We start from the raw sequence: 19415 nt of genomic DNA, 5'->3' as shown, positions 1-19415 counted from the left end.
CCGAGCACAGTAAACAAGTTTCACTATAGGTGCAAAGTTAAGTACAAGTAATTACAAACAATCACAATACCAGATCCCAGAAACAATTAAAAGTTTCTGCAACAACCAACAAAAGCCGCACAAGTGTGAAGAAAAAAAAAAAGCCAGTTATGGGTTCCCAACCAAGAGAGGTGTTCCAGATAGATAGCCCCTTTTTTTTTTTTTTTTAGGATGGGCAAGCTGGTCTTGAACCCACGACCTAAGTTGTTTTGCAATATGTCAAACCAGCTAAGCTGTGGGTCTAAGCCCCAGATAAGATAGGTAGCCTTTTGCATAGAGCTATACATACACAAAACAAATAGCGGAAAGAACATACCACATCATCGGCCATACCAACCTGTTTGGGGCTGGACGGCATCTCCACCATTCATCAATTTATCCAGCACCACATTCAAGTCGACTGTTTGCCCATTCTCTGTCAGCTTCCTAACTGTAGCCCTAACCAGATCCCTTGAAAACCCCATCGTTGCCACCTTGTCGACCACATCATCAATTGGGACCTTGTTCCCAGTCCCGCCGGAACTAGACCCGCCACCGACACTGCTGGCTGTTGGCAGTGCATGTGGTAATATTTGAGCAGTTGGGAGACGTGGGTAGTTGCCTCCACCACCACTTGGAGCCGAAGGGGAGGAGGAAATCTGAGGCTGTTTCATTGTTGAGCTTCTGTAATTAGGGGAACCACTGTACGAATAAGAGTCATTCAAATTAGATGACAGACCATAGCCTTGGGAAATCCCTTGAGTGGGCTTGCTTATAGAAGGATCGTACATGTGTGGAGGGGCACCATATAACTGTTGGGAAGAATGCCCTGTACTAGGTGGCTGAGTCATCGAGGATGAATGATGGATGCTTGGGGGGTAGGTCTGAGGTGGCATGTAAGGGGTTTCTTCATGACGATGGGTTATTGGAGCTTGGTGTTGCGGAGGAAACTGGGACGACTGGTAATGCGGTGGAAGCTGTTGGGGTGGTGATTGATAGTGTTGAGGTGGTGAAGGGTGTGGTGGTTGGAGTTCCTGAGATGGAGGAAGTTGATATTGTTGATGTGTGGTCTCTGGGAGCGGACCAGGGGGACGAAAGTAGGGCTCTCTTTGTGGGATTGAGGGCATCTGGTTCTGTGGTACTTGAGTAGAAATCTGAGGTGGGGGTTGGTTTTGCTGGGGTTGGGGTGGAGGGCCATCAGGAGGGGAGGGAACAGGAAGTAGTTGGGGCGGAAGCGATTGGGGAGCAAAAGCAGATTGGTGCACAAAATCTGAATGAGTAGTGCTGTTTTGTCTTTCGAATTGATGGTCTACGTTGGAGCTTTGCAGCTTTGCTTGGTGCAGTTGACTCGCTGCTATTTCTTGATTCTGTCTCAAAAACTGTGCACCAGTTTGTAACTGCAAGGAATTGGTGAAGAAAATGGGGTATTATGGAATGATTTAGTAAGCTATATCATGAAGGGCAACAATTATAATACATATATGGCTTTGCAAACACAAGTATGTTGGAATTTTTTTTTTCTTGTCAAAACACAAGACAAAATCTGATTGTGAAGGCATTGCAATACATATATGGCCTTGCAAACACAAGTATGTTGGAATTTTTTTTTTCTTGTCAAAACAAAGACAAAATCTAATTGTGAAGGCGTTGCAAGACCAGAACATTCTCATGCCTATGAGGACACAAAACTGAAACTACCGTTTGTTTTCATAAAACATAATCAAAAGAACTCTCTGATGAGCGGCTATACTTGTGTATTAAATTGACAAGTTTTGATAGGCTACGGTGAAAATCACTCCAACTGAATGAACAAACTCATCACACAGAAGGCGGTTACGTTCTGTGATCTATAACATAAATCTTAATTGTCTCAAAATTGAGAGTTACAGGAAGTTGAGAGTTTTGGCCGTTAGGAGATCCTCAACAAGCATGTCAGGATGTGGGGAGGGGAACCCTCAGTACGACTACATACTGTTGTTGTAAGATAGGAATAAAAGTCCTCTCCTTGTCTCCAAGCTAGCCATCCATATATCTATGTCGCAATTTGTTAAAGAAACATATGGAGAGAGCTACCAACTATGAAGTCTCAGGTTCAAAATACATCTCAATGAAATGACAACTTAAGATGTCCTGACCTAGACAGTATGAAACAAACCAAGAACATGACAAGACACATCAAGACATACTGAGGAAAATTCTCAATGTCTGACACCCACCACAAAACCAAAATGTATTGGTCAAGTTTCCAATACAAAATGAAACTACGAACCATGATAAAATGTCATCCAACATGTTACAGAATGGAAGATGCAGATACGATTTTCTGATCGGTAATAAAGAAAGGGCATTGTTGCTTGTGTCAAACCTATTTCATATTCATACATAACATAAACAAATGTTTATTTGCTCTCTTTTATCTTTTTTGTTCCTTTACTCTTTGATGAAATCCTAAATGCAACAAAAGAAGCCCACACCATATCACCCAATTCATAGCCAATACAGAAATTATCAGATGACCTGTGTTGGTTTCTGGTGCTACCGAACATAAAAAATGGTGAAGAAAGATGTGATGGTGGTGAATGGCAACCTAAAGGCGAATATACCTCTCTTATCATATTCTCTAGCTGCGTCAGTTTTCCCTCTGTGCTTCCATGATTGTCTTGAACACATAATTTCAAATCATCCACCGAGCTCTCAAGGTTCCGGGTTCGACTCTCCATCTGTGATAATCGTGCACTGACACCTTCCAAGGCATGTAACAGATCATCAGCATGTTTCTTCATTGTACAATCAATATCAGACAACATAACTGCATTGTAAGCATTGGGATCTTTCTCCTGATTCAATTTTGTGGATTCATTGGGTTCTAGAGAGCCATAATTCTGTATGAACCATGAAAAAAGAAGTATGAATCATTATTTATCAGAAAAAAAAATCTGTGTGAACCAAGAAAACACCAAAAAAAAGTTAAGACGGCAGCGAGTAATAACCCAGATGTTGAAAATTCAGCAATAGATAACCAACATATATGGAAAGAGGCATCTAATTGAAATGGCTTAGGGCACTAAATTACCACGAACGTGAAGTAAATAAGCATTACTTAGCTGGAAAAAAAGGAAATATTACCTATCCCCAGTTCTGAATGCAGAAAATAATGAACTCTTTTGGTGGTATAAGTGAATCAAACTAGCAAGATCATCATCACATTAGGTCAAGTTTGATTCTTTGCGATTGGGAAATTAGCTAGCAGCTATCTTAAAAAAAAACAAATCTGTATCAGTGTTTGACATAGGTATGAGATGTCTTAACTAATCACCCCCGAGAATTGATGAGATGAGAATGAAGGATACATCAAACGGGTGTCAATCATATTCCAAAATGAATGGCATTACGGAATATATATCACATGAATTTCACTGGTATGTCCTAATGTCACATTCTCAGCCCCTAAAGTCATTGATATCACGGACTAAGTTCCAAACTAAAATCTCCAACCCCCAAAAAACATCATCCTTAGGTCATTCAATTGTATCTAAAGCTATGATTTCTGCCCTAAAATTAGTTCTTGGTAACTCGATCCACATCTTTTGGCCCTTTTCACCCCATTTTAGAACCTTCAACCAGCATTTCCATTCTCTACGGTGCTATTGTTGGTATTTATATTGCACATGAACAAACCATCTCAATAAACTCTATATTATTTTCTCACCTAGAGGTAGGGCTTAAAATGGATTGGACTCGGGCTGGATCTGAGCCTATCCATATTAATATCTGAAATTTTATTTGGATCCAAATCCGACTCGGATCCTATTAGATAAAACCATATCCGAATCATCACTTAATCCGGATCTGACATGACCGAATTGCTTGTTTCGGGTTGGTTTGTAGAATTCCGTACCTTTTGCCATTTTTCTTCAATACTTCTTTGCGAATTGCTAAGATATTCTATTTTACCATTATAATCCTTTTTATTTTATAAGAATTCATGTCATATTAAAGTAGTAGAAAATGATATTTTGAAAAACGTAAAAAATAATTTTCGAAGTAATGCATCATTCGGATCTAACCAGATATAGGAATGGATCTGTATCTGACCCAGATTAAGGGATGTCATACCATATTCGACCCATTTTTTTATTCAATCTACTCCCAAGGGTCCAAACCTGCTAAATTCAGATTTCGAATCAGTCAAATTTCGGACAAAATCCAACCCATTTTATGCCCAACCTAGAGGCATTAATCCAACATTTTCAATAGTGCATTCTGTGATTTAATATATTTAACATTTCCACTCATCCATTTCAATGTATTCATCTCAGCAATGCCCCATCCTATGAAAATGTTGTTCTTGATTATCCAAAATTTTGCTCCATAAAGCATAACCAGACTTATAAAATTTCCTTTAGTTTTATTAGTATTTATGTTTCATTCAAATCTGGTCCAACCCCAGCAACATGCTAACTTGAATCCTATGACAAAATAGAAATAAAGAACAAATTAATAAAGACCAAAAGCTTCTCCAACTCAAATAATTTTTAGGTATTCACAACTAGAGATCAAAAGGTGCTGGCAGATATATTTGTTCTCCATATTCCACTTCCACACAGGTCTCCCGGATCACTATGACCGACTTTTGTCTCTGTTTAATCAGTCGATCTCACAGTGAGGCAGGCTTAAACCATTACACTCACGAGCAGAATCTTAGCTTGAGCCAACCTTCACACATCTCCATTAATCTTTAGGAGGCATCCACCCCAGATAAACTACCCACATCACAGTGTCCCGCAACAAAAGGAGCTAATACTGGACAAACTCAAAATCTGATTATAACACAAATTTGCTAATGCAAGAATAAGCATTAGACCCTTGCCACCACCATTTTATCCATTAAGTGCCTTATGTTTTGGCTGGTCTCAACACAAAAATATTTCAGGTGGATATTTGTCAAGGACTTAGCAAATGGGAGCTATTAATCCAGTAGAAGTAACTTTTCTAGTGGTTTTGTACTTCTTCATGTTTCCCTCTTGTTCCCCTTTCTTGCATTGCATCTGCAAAATACGTCTTCTCGATCTCTGTTTCACCCTTATATTGATCCCTCATTTCAGCTTCAGTTAATTTCTAATACTTATCGAAAAACAGCAAGTGTAAGAATAAAACCATGAGCATGTACACCTACATATCGACATACACATCTACAGGCAATATGGTTTGGTGACAACTCCTAGTTTTTTTAGATATGGTAAGTTTTAGATATACTTCTTATTGCCATTTTTTATTGGTAAAATAAGAACAAAATGATCAGAAGAGAAAGAATACACGCACACAAAAAATCCTAGAACAATACAATACAAAGCTAAAAAGTGGCTAAGGTAAGGAAGAAGCTGCCACCCAACTAAGACAAGAAAATAAGAATTCTTTGGTTTTTATAATGATAAAGTAGATCAAACCCTCTCTATTGCTGAAAATGCTTTCATTCCTTTCTTTCCAAATGGACAAACTGAAACTGAATGGAAGAATTCTCCATAGGATATTCCTTTCTTGAAGAAAGCCTTGGAATACCACATTGAAAACAAATCCCTGACTGATTGCAGCATTTTCCATCTCATGTCCCTCAATCTCCCCGCCCCCCCTCCTCACACCAAAGAAAAAAATTAATAACATACCGATAGGATCCAGGGATAAAAAACAATGGAGAAGGTGAAGACTCACAGATTCAACAAACACTCTGAACATGCACCTATTTGACATAATGTCGCCACGGTTAAGTACGTGGTCTACGGCAGTAGCATTACAACTACCAGTAAAGGAGCCAACGTAGCTAACTTGGTAAGGTGTGTGGAGTGCTTATCCCACGACCTGGGTTCAAAACACGTGGAATCCACTTTCACACCAACCACTAAATGCCTTGCTTGCTTAGCAAGAATTTTTTTTATACTAATAATGGAAACTGAGACTGCAACCCATTTCTTAGAGAGGATACACATTGAAAGCATATTAATCCTGACCATAAGACAAAATGCTTAGGAAGCTATTCCCAAACAATTTGGATGTTTCTGCTCATTCACTTGAATAGATTACTTCTAAGTTCTAATTGTATTCAATCATCAAAATTATGCAATCAGAATTCAACTAGTGGAACCAAATTTCACTATTGGACTGGATAAATAGAAAAAAAAAAACCCAATCCTAATTGGATTTCCTCAGGTTACTAGGATAGGCAACATTGACAAAGAGCACCAAAGATCAAACAACCAACAAGAAGGAAAGTTGAGAAGACCTCCCCAATGATACTCCCCAGTTTAAAAAAAAAATTAGGACAAGGTATCATGTGATTCCCTCAAACCCCCATCATATTTCTCAAATTTCCCTTTCTTCGTTATTCCAATGAAAACGTGGAATCTTCGCTCTTAACAAATATATCCCCTGAATCTACCATTAGCCATACAATTTAGTGTATACTCTTCAATTTAAAATCAATCAAATTGACAGGCCTCCCAAAAATATTCCATAAAACTATAATCCAAACAACTATCGTATAAGCTTTTTGCCAAAAATGATAAATCCTCTATTACCCCCACATCATGAATGAAAATCAACAAAACTCTGATCATACAGAGAACCTAAACACAAAGCATGACCATATTTCACTAAAATATACTCAGAAAATTACTCCCCTCTCCCCCTACCACAAAATCTTCTAAATTTTTAAACTATTTTCTGTCAAATCAGAATATACAAATGAAATCCCCTAATTCGGTTGTTGGTTTAATTGAATTGGAGCTTATAGGCAGCACCTCTAACATCACCGGAGTCTTAAAAACTTTACACTAAATTAATATTCAAAATCAACAAATATCCATAAATTTATCCCTCAAAACCCAAACAAATACCCATAAATCGTCAATTATGAAGCCCTAACATATCAAAAGTTCCATAAGAATTAACAGAGAAACAAACAAACACTTACTCTAACAGATGTGTTGGTCTTGGTAGAAGACGAATTCCCAACCCTAGTTCCACCAATATTGTTTCCTTCGTGATTCAATGACTGCGAAGATCCGACTGGCCGAATCGGCTGGAAATCGTAGCTGGGCACGATCTCTTCTTTGAGATCGTTCTTCCCACCACCACCACCACCTCCATCACCTTCTTGTTGTTCTTCTTGAGGATTCATAAACTCGAAGAACTCATCTTTTTTGGATCGGGAAAGATCCATGATCTGTTTGTCCATGAACTGAGACGAATTCATCAAGAATTTCTGCTATTTTCACTCAAATATCGAAGAAATCGATCCCAATTCTCGAATTGAGATCCAGAGAGAGAGAGAAAGAAGAAACGTTTGTGGAATATGAGGTGTCGAAATACAATACAAGACGACTTGCAAAGTTGCAATTTTCCTTGAGAGTGAAGAAGAAGTTTTCGACAAAAATGTTTGTTGGTGACGGTTAAGCACCAATTTGGGTCTGTGCACGCCGCGTACGTTAGCAATAACAACATATCATCTTCACTCCTTCGTGCACACGTGTCCGCTCATGCGAGGCTGAATTATTGAGGCTCCCAATGGGATCAGACTAGACCCGAAATCCAATAACTTTGGTTCTGGATGATAGAGGATTTTAGATTTCGATAAGGGTCCAATTTGATAACTTACGGATCATTTTTTGGATCAATCATGACCCAATTGGATTTTCCCTGATCCAATAAAATATGGGAAATTCTGTAAATTATATTATATACTTTTTTAATGTGTAAAGTTTAGTTAAATTTTGTAAATCGTTATTAGATCAGATTTGGATCTTTCTATTGAGTTCCAATTTAAAAAAAAAAAAAAAAACCAATCCAACAATGGTGTCATCCAATTCATATTGGATATGTTTCGATTCCATCTTATCATTATCTGACCCGATTCATTGATAGCCCGAGCTTGGATTTTGAATCTTGTTTCATCATTATATATATATATATATATATTATTTGAGAGTAATTGAGAAATTAAACTTTAATAATAGAATCCTAATAATCTGATTCATTTGTTTGTTCGTTCTTTCTACGTTCTCTTCACAGAATCGTTCAAAACTCCAAATATAGAGATGATGACATCCGAACCAAACTCTAACTATCCTTCAAAATGAGAAAATCCCTCTAAAACGCTATTCATTATTTCAAATATGAAAGGAAGAGAAGATTTGAAACTCCACCTCTAATTACTATACACCTTTTCTAATAAATCCTGTCATATCTCTTGTTTTTTTTTCTGTTAAATGTCAATTTTAACTTCCTCTTTTTATATAACATGATTTAGATATCACTTTTGTCCCTTATGAATTTTAAAGTTTTCTAATTTAATATTTCAACAATTAAATCAAATCGATTAATCCAAACTTACTTTTTGACTTTCAAAAATAAAATAAAATAAATTACTTTTTCAAGTGCATCCAAATGGACTCTTAGTGAAAATAGTTAAGTTTGAATTTGGGGCATTGAATGATAAATGGCCTCTGATGATTAAGGAGTTGAAAATCTACAAATTGTTTTTTCACATATTCACAAGAGGTTGTGAATCACAATAGCAGGGAATTTCGGGCAAAAGATGGCCGAATAGCCAGGTAACTTAGACTCATCCAACAAGAGAGACAATGGGGTTAAGCTAATCAGATTTCCAAGATTTGATTACTGATGTGTTGGCTCCCTGGTCCAAGTGGCAGCCATGCTCGGAAGCTCCCGAGGAAATAATGCATAGGTTGAGCTGAGCTGAGCTGGATGGATTCGTTCATCAAGTATCTTCATGAGGATACTCCATCTGAGATCAAGAGAGAAGCCCGGTAGTTGCCGACTTCTGCTTGATACAACATGGTAAAATGGTAAGTTATACCAAGTGTCGTATGGTGGACCACTCTTGAAAGAATCACAATCAAGAACGGTGTCTACCTGGTATGTATTTATTGAAGAATAAACACATAGGACTGCGTATGATTAGAAAAGCGGCTTTGTCCACATAGACACTTTTCACCATATATGATCTTGATCCCTCTTGAAATGCCTCTCTCTGGAGGAAGCGGAGTTCATTCTGACAGAGATTCATTAAGGAGATTGAGAGAACCACTCAGAAGAAAGGTCTTTCGCCAAGGGTACTTATGGCTTTACAAAGCAGCGGATCAAGAGTTTGAAGCAACTTGTGTTTCCAACAATGTGAAGGTTCTACCTTTTATTACCACGATAAAAACTATTTTCGTCATGTCAAATCAGCACCAGTTCAATTGGCTTGGGTGGATTCGCAGCAACGTCGTTCTTCAAGCTCAAGTGGCATGAACCATTTACCATTTTTGTATGTATTTCCTTTCATCACCAGTCTTGAACAAGAGATCTCAGATGGTCTCGCTTGCAAGGTTAAACTCTTCCCAAATGGATTCTTCATTTCGGGTGGGTCCGTTATGTGTATGCCATGCCGCTTCAAGAACTCTCGAAACCCATATGAACTTGTATTGTAATTGAACTGAAAAAGAAATTAAAGTATACACATTAATATGTGGTTTTCAACGAAATGAAAGGAGGCAATGTATCACATTATGGCCGATCATCTCAGGTGGTCTCAAGAGAAACAGTTGAATCTTAGAAGAAAAAAAAGTGTTTTTTTTTTTTTAATTTAATGACATAATTATGAAAAAACTATAGAACTTACCGGCAACACCTTGACAGAGTACTTTGTTATCTTAGGATCAACGATCTTTCCTTGGTTATATGCCTGTATAAAGACAAAAATTGAACAAAAATAACCCCAGATATTACGATGTGTATCACTCAATTATAAGAACAAAAGCTGACCCAATACCATACACTTGTCGCAACATGTAATATTTAGGGAAAATTACTTGAAGGACCCTGGTGGAGGGATTTATTTCTAAATAGTACCTAAGTTTTGGGCGGTAGCTTGATGGGACATTTAGTAAGCGAACTCACCGCTTTTTTATTTATTATCAAGTTCACCACTTTTCATTTATTGTTGAACTCGACAATAAATAAAATGGTGAACTCGACATTGGTAAAACCCATCCATTTTCCATTTTTGAGTTTTTTCAACTAAAAGACGTGGAAAGATCAACTAAAAACTTGAGATAACGACTTGTTTAGATGATTTCAAACCAAAGAAACCATTCTTGATCGATTTTCATCCAAAAACTAAGAAAAAAAGTGGAAAAAAAAACCCTCGTTTTTTTACATACATTTTCAAAATGTTTGAAAAAATCCCTTGAAAATGGCTTCTTCTTCCTTCTTAAATCCCTTATGATGAAATGGAGTCTCCGAAACTCGATTGAGATGACAAAAATCTATTTTTTTTCATTATTTATGAAAACGATGAGTTCGAACGGTTAGGACATTCAATCGTGAGAAATGTGGGAGACAAGGTAAAGTTTACTAAATGGACTATTAAAAGACTACCCAAAACTTAGGGACTATTTAGTAAAAAGTCCCTACACTAAGGTCCTTTAACTAATTTTCCCTAATATTACATATATTGAGTTGCTACAAGTCTACACCTCATAAGTATCTAAAGAGACATTAAACCCCATATCCAGTTTCGTAAAGCTTCATATTGGTAAAGCACTCAAAATGAACAAAAGATGGTGAACATGCAAACCTACCTGTTCCGGACTATGAAATATTTCGATGAAAGGATAATCTTTTCTCTGCCGTGTTGTACAAAATCCAGGATATTTCGGGCATTCAACCTGGATAACATCATAGAAATAACCACAAATCAAAGGGCGCAAAGGTAAAGGAACTCCATGAGTTCTTCCTAATTTTTCATGAATTGCATTTAATACATGCTACAAATTACAATAATTTATATTTTGAAAACAAAATCAAAGACTACATCAAAACATGCAGTTCTCCACCTTTGTTTTTAACAAATTCGGGATATTTGTGTCAAAATGAATTAAATGGTAAAGATTCAGAGCCCACCTAGACAAGGAGAATATGACAAAACAAACTCGACCATTATGAAGAATATGAATGAAGAGGTTTGAGAAACCCACAACCTTCCACTTGGGTGGATACACATCAACTGCCGAAGCTATCGGTTGGATCAAAGAAGAGCTGTTGGACACAGTTCAGTAAAACTCGCTGCTGCAAATTGATCTCAAACTAGTTCAATTTTCAGATGTTTTCTGGTTCTCAAGAATCGTGGGTCCCATAACTTACAGTTCAGTAAGTCAAATTTTTTTTGTGGAAAGAGCCATGCCTTCCCCATAAAGTTCATTAATTCCAAGGGAAATAGAATTAACAAGTTCTCTTTTATATATATATAGGGGGCGGTTCATGGGCCATATATAAAACATATGTAAAAACAATGGTTTTTCAAAATATGGGTTAGAGATTTTGGATTGAGCTGATTTTTTGCGAGGATGGTCATTATGATGAGAAGATTTTTTTTTTTGATCGATTATTATGATGAGAAGATCATCCTCACAAAAAATCAGCTCAATCTGAAACTTCTAAATCCATCAAAAGTGATTTACAAATTATTGACAAAAATTGGCAAAAAATCGACGGTCCACATTCTAAATCACTTTTAATGGGGTTAGAAGTTTCAGATTGGACTGATTTTTTTTTTTCCGGATGATCTTCCCATCATAGAGATCATCCTCACAAAAAATCAGCTCAATCCCAAACTTCTAACCCATATTTTGAAAATTCATTAATGTTACAATGTTTTTACATATGTTTTTTCATATGTCCCTTGATCCGTTCCCATATATATATATATATATAGGGTGGTGTTCGGAGGCCCTAAAGAGAGCCAAACATTTTTTCAATGTATGAGTTAGAAGTTTCAGAATGGGCTGATTTTTTGTGACGATGATCTCTATGATGAGGAGATCATCCTCACAAAAAAATCAACCCATTCCGAAACTTCTGACCCCATCAAAAGTGGTTTACAAAAATCGGACAGTCCATGATTCTTCAACTTGTAAACTAGGGTTAGAAGTTTCGGAATGAGCTGATTTTTTATGTGGATGATCTCTTCACCATAGAGATCATCCTCACAACAAATCAGGCCATTCCGAAACTTCTAACCCCTATTTTGAAAATTGTTTGGCACAATGTTTGGCTATCTTTAGGGCCTCTGAACGCTTCCCATATATATATATATATATATATATATATATATATATATATATATATATATATATATATATATCTGATTTTTTATTATAGGTAAAGCTAATATTTATTAATGAAAAAAGAGAAAATTTTGGAGGCCACCTAAAGGTACAAGAAGGAAAAAAAAAAGAAAGAAAAAAACCTCAAACAATATAGATATTGTGCCACCTATACAACAAATCCTCAAAAAAAGATCCCTCTAAACTACTTGAAAAACTAGCTTGCTCCAAAAGAAGAGGAGCCCTAAGACTAATGTGTGTTAGTGTGGATGGAGAAAGAAAGAAGAAAGAAACCGAGTAAGAAGAACAAGACCTGAAATATTTTGAAGGTGCCAAACTTGGCGAAGTTTGTGAGTGGTAATACCATAGACCAAGGATGAAACTCCCACCATCACTTACTTTCCTACAAAATAGAGAGAGAGGGGATGGACGAAGTTTTGTCCTTAACTTTTCAACCCTATATGAGAGATCCACCAAGTTGTTTGCTGACAACAGAACATGGGAGAATGAGATATTCATGAATAAGAAGGTTGTTCAATCAATAAGAAGACCAATAATGTTCTTAAATCTTTTAAGTATGCATAAGAAACAAAGGTATCTTACTCCCACAAACTTTATGTGTGGATAAAACACTAGATATTATTTTTAAAAGATAATCTGACGAAGGGTGTCAGATTGATGAATGGAAATAGAGACCAAACAAGTCTAAGCTACCCTATAGTAAATGCAGCAACGACAGGATGGCCTTCATGCATAAGCCGAACAAACTCACGCTCTGACGTAAAGTGAATAACCTGTGAAGGACCCAGGTCCTTTGGATACCCAGTGTAATACCTAAAATTTTCAGAGAAAAATTGGTTAAGAAAAATTCAAGTTTCTAAGAAAATTGGAAGCAAAAGAGGGACTTTAGTATTAAACTGAAGATATTTTATCATATAGGGAGCTCTGAAAATATGTAAAATGGGACAATCCATTTCCTAAAAAATTGGGTTCTAGACATGTTTCGACACTCATAGCAGAACAAATTTCGATATATTTCTTGTTATCAGCATGTCTTGTAAACGTTTTTGAATCCCTGAATAAAATGAGTCGGACCTTTTCATTACAAATGGCATCATTATTGTAGTGTTGTAGTGCATATTAGTGACCCCAGAAAACACTACACACTGTTATAAGTATTGATATATAGAGTATTATATGATATGGTTGAATAGAATATATTAGGGCAAATTTTCCCCATCTGTCACATCATACAATGTAAAACGAGGTTCGTTCAAGTGGATTTGAAAGTGTTCGAACTGAAGCAGTTCTGAGGGTTAGTATTGTGGAAAGAGGTGGGAGAAGGGATGCCAAGATACAGTGTTCTGGTTGAAGAAGTATCTTGGGTTACCTGGACGTTGGAAATGACCTAAATATCCTTTTCTTCAACTTCTAACAAAAAACCTCTGAATTTCTCCTTAAAACCATTCATCTTCAAGTTCTTCAACTATACAACTAACCATAATTTGCCCCCACTACAATAAAATCTTGGGTCCGGCCCTATGCATGCCTAAGTCCCTTTGGAATGTGCTCGATTGTTGGGCTCACTAGGGAGCAAGTTTCCAAGACTTTAAGAGGAAACTCTGGTTTTTTCTATCGTTTGCAATTCGGCGGAGCCTATGGCATAAAAGGAACAGCAGGGTCTTTGAGAATCATGTTTGTGAAGTTCATGATGTGAACATTGATATCCTGGGCCTTTTGTTTCATTGGAGCTCGATGTTCATTGAAATGAGAGGGATTCACTTTGAAGACTTTGTGGGGAGGTGGGATTGGGTTTGTAATCATTAGGAGTAGTCCGTAACCTCCAGGAGGTGTCGTTTGGATGCACTTGCTTTTCTATTTCTTTTTCCTCTTTCTATTGTTATCCTTTGGGTTTTTAGGTCTCCTCGGCAGCCCTCGTTCATAAAAGCTTCCGAGGAGACCTAAAAACCCAAAGGATAACAATAGAAAGAGGAAAAAGAAATAGAAAAGCAAGTGCACACTTCCGGACATACTTCACTCAAAAAAAAAGATATGGTAAATCACTATATAAATAAATAATGAATACCATGCCTAGGGTTCCAAGCTTAGCATACTTCACTCACACCTAAAGCATAAGAACCATGCAAAGGTTGAGAAACAATCTAAAGATGGCCAAAACTACTACAAGTGGGAAAAAGAAGGAAATAAACCATACATTTTTTTAAAGGAAAAACAACGCATCACACACAGGCATGTAATAGGAACTCGTTTTATAACAAACTAATAAAATGTTACAAGGTGGGTGCTGACATGGGCATCAATAATGCAATCTTCCGGACTGCAGTCTTTCCAAGGTGTCAGTGCCTTGTCAATACTGGGTATGGATGCAAATCTGTGTATCCGCTTCAGGAAATTCAAGTGCACACTATAACATCACTAGTAAGAAAACGGCTATAGTACAAACAACAAACATTTGAAACACAGGTGATGAAAAGTAACCCTTTAACTAAAAGAAACTGTAACTACTACACAATATTGGAAAGAGAATATCTGAAATAATGAAAATATGGGAACAGCGGCAACAGATATTGACCAGTTTTCAGCTTTACAACAATGGGTATTTCCAATATGCTATAACAAAATCCCATGCAATATGTATGTTATAAGAGGTTTAAATTATGAGATAACTGCTGTGCAGAGAAAATGGTTTCTAGCGACTACTATACTCAGGGCCTTAATAAATATATGATAACAACCACAATAGCGGCTATTTTTATTTTGGATGAGGTTAGTTCGATTTATGTTGCACAGAATAGGACGAAAGAAAAATGTAACAACGGAGCAAGTTGACATGACGTAACCGATGGAAATGTAAAACATGCAAAAATTCAATCAAAAGGTCCGAACTGCCACCCAAAGAAAGACTTCTAGTACTTCAACTTTGAGGGCAGCATTATCTTTATGGAATGTGGTTTGTAACAACTACAATAGAGAGTGCGCCGTTTCCATTTTGGGTGCAGTTATTTAGATTTAGGGACTGAATTTTTATGAAGTTAGTAATGAAAATATAGAATTTCAAATGTTAAATGCTTATTCATATCTGTGGTGAGGCTTCAGATTGAACTCCCTTGAATGAGTAACTTTTTTTCAATTAGTTTTTGCCACAAAATTCTTAAGTAACAGTCATGACTGCCATACACATATGGGGTATGAGTAAGACCCAAAGTTGTCACAACACTGTTACTAACAGTTGTTAAACCCCATTATTAAAACCATGTGCAAAGGGTTTTGAATGCTCGTACTTGCTCGTTGCACGGAGGTGACTGATCATTCTATCAAAAACTGATGGTTCCTCCATATTGATTCAACAATGCTGGCAAACACTGGTTCTTATCATCCTGCAAACAAATATAATAGAAAATAAGCAACTAAGAGGAAGCAATGGATGCAAAAAGGGTATTGGAGGGAGACAAACTAGTCGCCAAGTAAGTGTGGTCCACATAAGGGGTAATTTGGACTATGCAATTGAAGGCAACAGCACCACTCAGGAGTTTTAGTAGCAAATATACTAAAACATTTGGATAGTTTTCAAAGATTTTAATGGATAAATGAAACTATTTTCATAGTTTCTAACCACAAAAACTAAAAATTTAAACTAAATACTAAACTTAATAGAGATTTTCAAAATACCATTTCTATAATTCCACAAGTCATGAAGCATTGCTGTGTGTGGAATAATTGTAGCTAACAAAAATTGAAGTAATATGCGAGGAACCAAATAGCTTTTTGGGGAAGGCTGACTTGAATTATATTGGAGAGACAGCTTGCTACATCCTAAGGGATCTGGAGTTGTCTCCAACACTAAGTTGAATCTAGATGCAAAATTTACAACAATTAGGAATCATAGGGATCTCCAATGCACAACAGAATCTCATAAAATGTGCATTGATGAGCTGGTGGCTACTATCAACCTCCACATACAAAACTTAATTTTGGAACTCATTTATGTTCTCTACAAGGATTCTATATTGAGGGGGAACATTTCTTCAATTAACCTCAATTTTTTGGGGATAAGGCTTTGATGATGATGATAATGAGAGTCAACTCAACATGCCTCAACTACCTTCAAGAATCACTGAGATTTCCTGGAGTATCCTCATGAAGCTTATGCTTGTCCTTGCTGGCTTTAGATAACCCATGGATCAAAAACTTGCATGTCAGGCTATTCGGCACAAACCCCATTTTCAACATCTTATCTTGAAGCTCCAATGACTTCATTACACCACCTTTCTCACAACTAACTTTGATAAGTGCATTGTAACTCTCTTCATCATAAATTTGAAATTCCTCTACAAAGTAGCTCAATAGTGATTCTGCTTTGTCAAGATCCATTTCCTTACAATAAACATTTACTAAGGCCATGCAAATCACAGAATCCGGAATCAAACCAGCTTCAACCATCTCCCTCATCATGAACTCCCCCTCTCCACTTCTACATAATCTACAAAGGCAGCTAATAAGAGCCCTATAAGTAATCAAATCGGGCTTTAAACCCTTATCAACCATCTCATCTTTCAACAAGAATGCTTCCTTCAAACCATCACATTTGCAAAAGGCTTCAATCAAAACATTATAAATTTCCAAATTGGGCTCACACCCATTTACAAGCATTCTTCTCAATAGACTCAATGCTGCGTTCGGCCTATTCTCTTGACAAAGAGCAATTGCTAGATAATTGTAAATCTCTACAGATATTACAACTCCTAGTCTCTGAAGTTCGGCGACCAAATTCAAAGAAGAAAGCAATCTACCAACTTTCCTATATCCTTCCACAAACAAACGACAAGTGAAACTATTAGGCAACAACCCTCTCCAAATCATTTCATCCAATAACAATCTTGCTTCTTGCATCTTCCCTTCCTTGCAATAGCAAGAAATAAGAGAATTATATGCCAGAATATCCGGGCTTAACCCTCTATGTACCATACGATGGAAAAGCTGATGAGCCTCTTTAACCTTCCCTTCATTGCAAAGACCTTTCATCAAAGCAGTGTAAGTAACCAAATCGGGTGACACACCTCTCCTATACATGATCTTATACAAATAGAAAGCATTATCCAACCTTCCCTTCTTACAATAGCTATTGATCAGAATATTGTACGTCACAATATCTGGATCAAATCCTTCTTCCTCCATCTTCTCCAAGAACTCATTCACCTTTCTCACATCTCCATCTCTACACAACACATGAGTCAATATATTGAATGTGTAAGAGTTAGGGGAAATCCCATTTTTTCCCATCTCATCGTAGATTCCCCAACACTCACCAAGATAATTCGACTTCGACAAACCATTCAAAAGACAGTTACAAGAACTAACATCAAGAACAAATCCAATCTTAATTGTCTTCTTGAAAGCTTGCAAGCCTTCTCGAACCCTACCGGCCCTAACGTAAACCTTAATAAGCATATCGAAAACAACCGAATTCCAATTACAACCTTCGGTATACAAGATCAAATTTTGAAAAACATCTTCATTTGGATAAGCATCTCTAGATAACTCTGTAAGTTCAGATAAAGATTTCATTGCTAGAGAAAATTCTCTAGACCATACTAGAATATGAACAATGATACAGTAGTTATGAATTGTGGGTTTGATACCCAAATCATTTTTCACCCAATTGAAGAAATTGAGCGATGTAAAGGGGTCAGATTGGTATCTCAACAAAACCCTAGAAATTTCATTGGTACCCAAATGGGGTAGAACCCATTGTATGTCTTTGTGAAGGGAAGTGATATGGCCATTGTTGTGTTTGAGACTTGAGCAGATGAGGTTCACTATGTTAATGGGATTACGGGTATTTGGCAAGAAAGTGTAAAGTGGGTTTGAAATGGGTTTTGTGTGGGAGTTTGTTAGGTTTTGGAGAGATGATGATGGTGATGAAGAAGAGGTGAAGTTAAGCACAGAAGTGAAGTTGAAGATTGGTTCTAATGGTGATGGGTTTATGTATTTAAGCAGGATTTGGTGAGTAGAGGTGATCGAATTTCGATGCATCGGTGGCAATAAGGTTCATAAAATTGTTCAGAGAGAGATGTAGAAGCGCACCAGGCTTCATATGATATTGCTCTCGATCAAACGGATTGAACCCTTTCAGTTCGATTCAATCTGAGGTCTCAGTCCATTGATGTTTCATGCGTGATTGAATATCAATTATTCTATCTAATCCCAGCTCTGAAACTAGGGTTTTTGGATGGAGGACTCGTCAATTAGAGAAGAATTCAGCGATTTGCTTAGATGGTTCAGGGGAGGTTCCATAAAGAAAAATGCTATTAGCACACCAACTTTTACTTTTAACACACCAATTCGTGTGTAAGGTAGATTAAAATTTGTGTTCAAGATTTTGAAAATATCATCCAGAGTCATCTCGTTTGGTCTTGTGAGATGGTGAGAACATGGTTTCAAAACTTGATCAAGAGGTATTAGGCATGGACGAGATGAACGGACAAGTAAATGTAGCGGACAAGATTTAAAACCCCATATTCCTTTTTCTCATTGTCGACTAAGACATCTCAAACTATCCGAAAAAAAACTTGTCCATGACAACTCAATATCTGGCATGGACGAGACGAGATGTGAAACCAAGTTTTAAAACCTTGGGTGAGAAGCCAAAGACACAATGTCCATCCATCTCAATAGTAAATGGTACTAAGTCATCTCAGTCTCGGACAAGATTTCAAACCCATGGATTCACAATGGTTTTAAAACTGGTTAAAGTCAAATATGGAAGGTAACAAGTGAATTTTCTGCAGTGAATCAAGCCTATTTTCTAAAAGAGTCGCGATAATCTGATGCCCCCATTGCAGAACCATAGATCATTTGCCTCAAGATACACAAGAAAATATTTATGATTTTACATATCTCAAGGCAAATGATCTACTGTTCTATGATGGGGGCATATGTCAAAGAGGGCATCAGAAAATCATTATTCTTTTGAAAAACTTGGCCTGTTTGAATATATTTGTGGGGGGGGGGGGGGGGGGGGGGGGTGTTTTCACTTATATACAAATGTTTTATAAGAATTTAAATGATTGTGACTGATAAAAATGAAATTATTTGATTGCAACCATTAATTATTTTTGAAATATAATATATCCATGGATCAATATTGACTCAATTTCAACTAATTTGAGAGGATTTGATTTGGCTGGAAAACTGGTATCCATTGGTGGTAAA

At 36.9% G+C, this 19415-nt stretch overlaps 2 protein-coding genes across 17 annotated transcripts; both read right to left on the bottom strand.

Annotated features, from left to right (window-relative positions):
• Window positions 1–3: 3 nt before the first annotated feature.
• On the bottom strand, window positions 4–7426 carry LOC147405576 (uncharacterized). The gene is made up of 3 exons (XM_086433360.1): window positions 6986–7426; window positions 2622–2900; window positions 4–1415 (listed from the first exon to the last, which is right to left on the bottom strand). Exons 1-3 carry the CDS (start codon window positions 7265–7267, stop codon window positions 360–362), a joined length of 1617 nt encoding a protein of 538 aa, XP_086289486.1. The 5' UTR covers window positions 7268–7426; the 3' UTR covers window positions 4–359.
• An 899-nt stretch (window positions 7427–8325) lies between these two features.
• On the bottom strand, window positions 8326–18761 carry LOC147405575 (uncharacterized). 16 transcript variants are annotated; one of them, XM_086433357.1, is made up of 7 exons: window positions 18288–18666; window positions 15485–15580; window positions 12897–13016; window positions 11058–11115; window positions 10659–10745; window positions 9698–9760; window positions 8326–9511 (listed from the first exon to the last, which is right to left on the bottom strand). In XM_086433357.1, exons 2-7 carry the CDS (start codon window positions 15538–15540, stop codon window positions 9272–9274), a joined length of 624 nt encoding a protein of 207 aa, XP_086289483.1. In that variant the 5' UTR covers window positions 15541–15580; window positions 18288–18666; the 3' UTR covers window positions 8326–9271. The 16 variants fall into 16 exon arrangements, 5 of the variants coding, with proteins under 5 accessions (XP_086289483.1, XP_086289484.1, XP_086289485.1 ...); XM_086433358.1 differs by lacking the exon at window positions 18288–18666 and adding an exon at window positions 15873–16299; XM_086433359.1 differs by lacking the exon at window positions 18288–18666 and adding an exon at window positions 14493–14585 and having other exon boundaries at window positions 15485–15551.
• Between the last annotated feature and the right edge of the window lie 654 nt (window positions 18762–19415).

Source organism: Akebia trifoliata, chromosome 3 (genome assembly GCF_017979445.1).
Source record: "Akebia trifoliata isolate Shusen 1 chromosome 3, ASM1797944v1, whole genome shotgun sequence".
Classification (NCBI taxonomy): Eukaryota; Viridiplantae; Streptophyta; class Magnoliopsida; order Ranunculales; family Lardizabalaceae; genus Akebia; species Akebia trifoliata.
The sequence above is the reverse complement of the archived record's forward strand: the minus strand, read 5'-3'. Positions and strand labels throughout refer to the sequence as shown.

Coding starts and splice junctions, on each gene's coding strand:
- LOC147405575 (XM_086433355.1), bottom strand. CDS start 12,701: ATGAATATCTCATTCTCCCATGTTCTGTTGTCAGCAAACAACTTGGTG. Junction 10,746..11,057: donor TGTATCCACCCAAGTGGAAG/GTTGTGGGTTTC, acceptor GATGTTATCCAG/GTTGAATGCCCGAAATATCC. Junction 9,512..9,697: donor ACTCTGTCAAGGTGTTGCCG/GTAAGTTCTATA, acceptor TTTCTTTTTCAG/TTCAATTACAATACAAGTTC.
- LOC147405576 (XM_086433360.1), bottom strand. CDS start 7,267: ATGAATTCGTCTCAGTTCATGGACAAACAGATCATGGATCTTTCCCGA. Junction 2,901..6,985: donor AGACCAACACATCTGTTAGA/GTAAGTGTTTGT, acceptor TGGTTCATACAG/AATTATGGCTCTCTAGAACC. Junction 1,416..2,621: donor TAGAGAATATGATAAGAGAG/GTATATTCGCCT, acceptor AATTCCTTGCAG/TTACAAACTGGTGCACAGTT.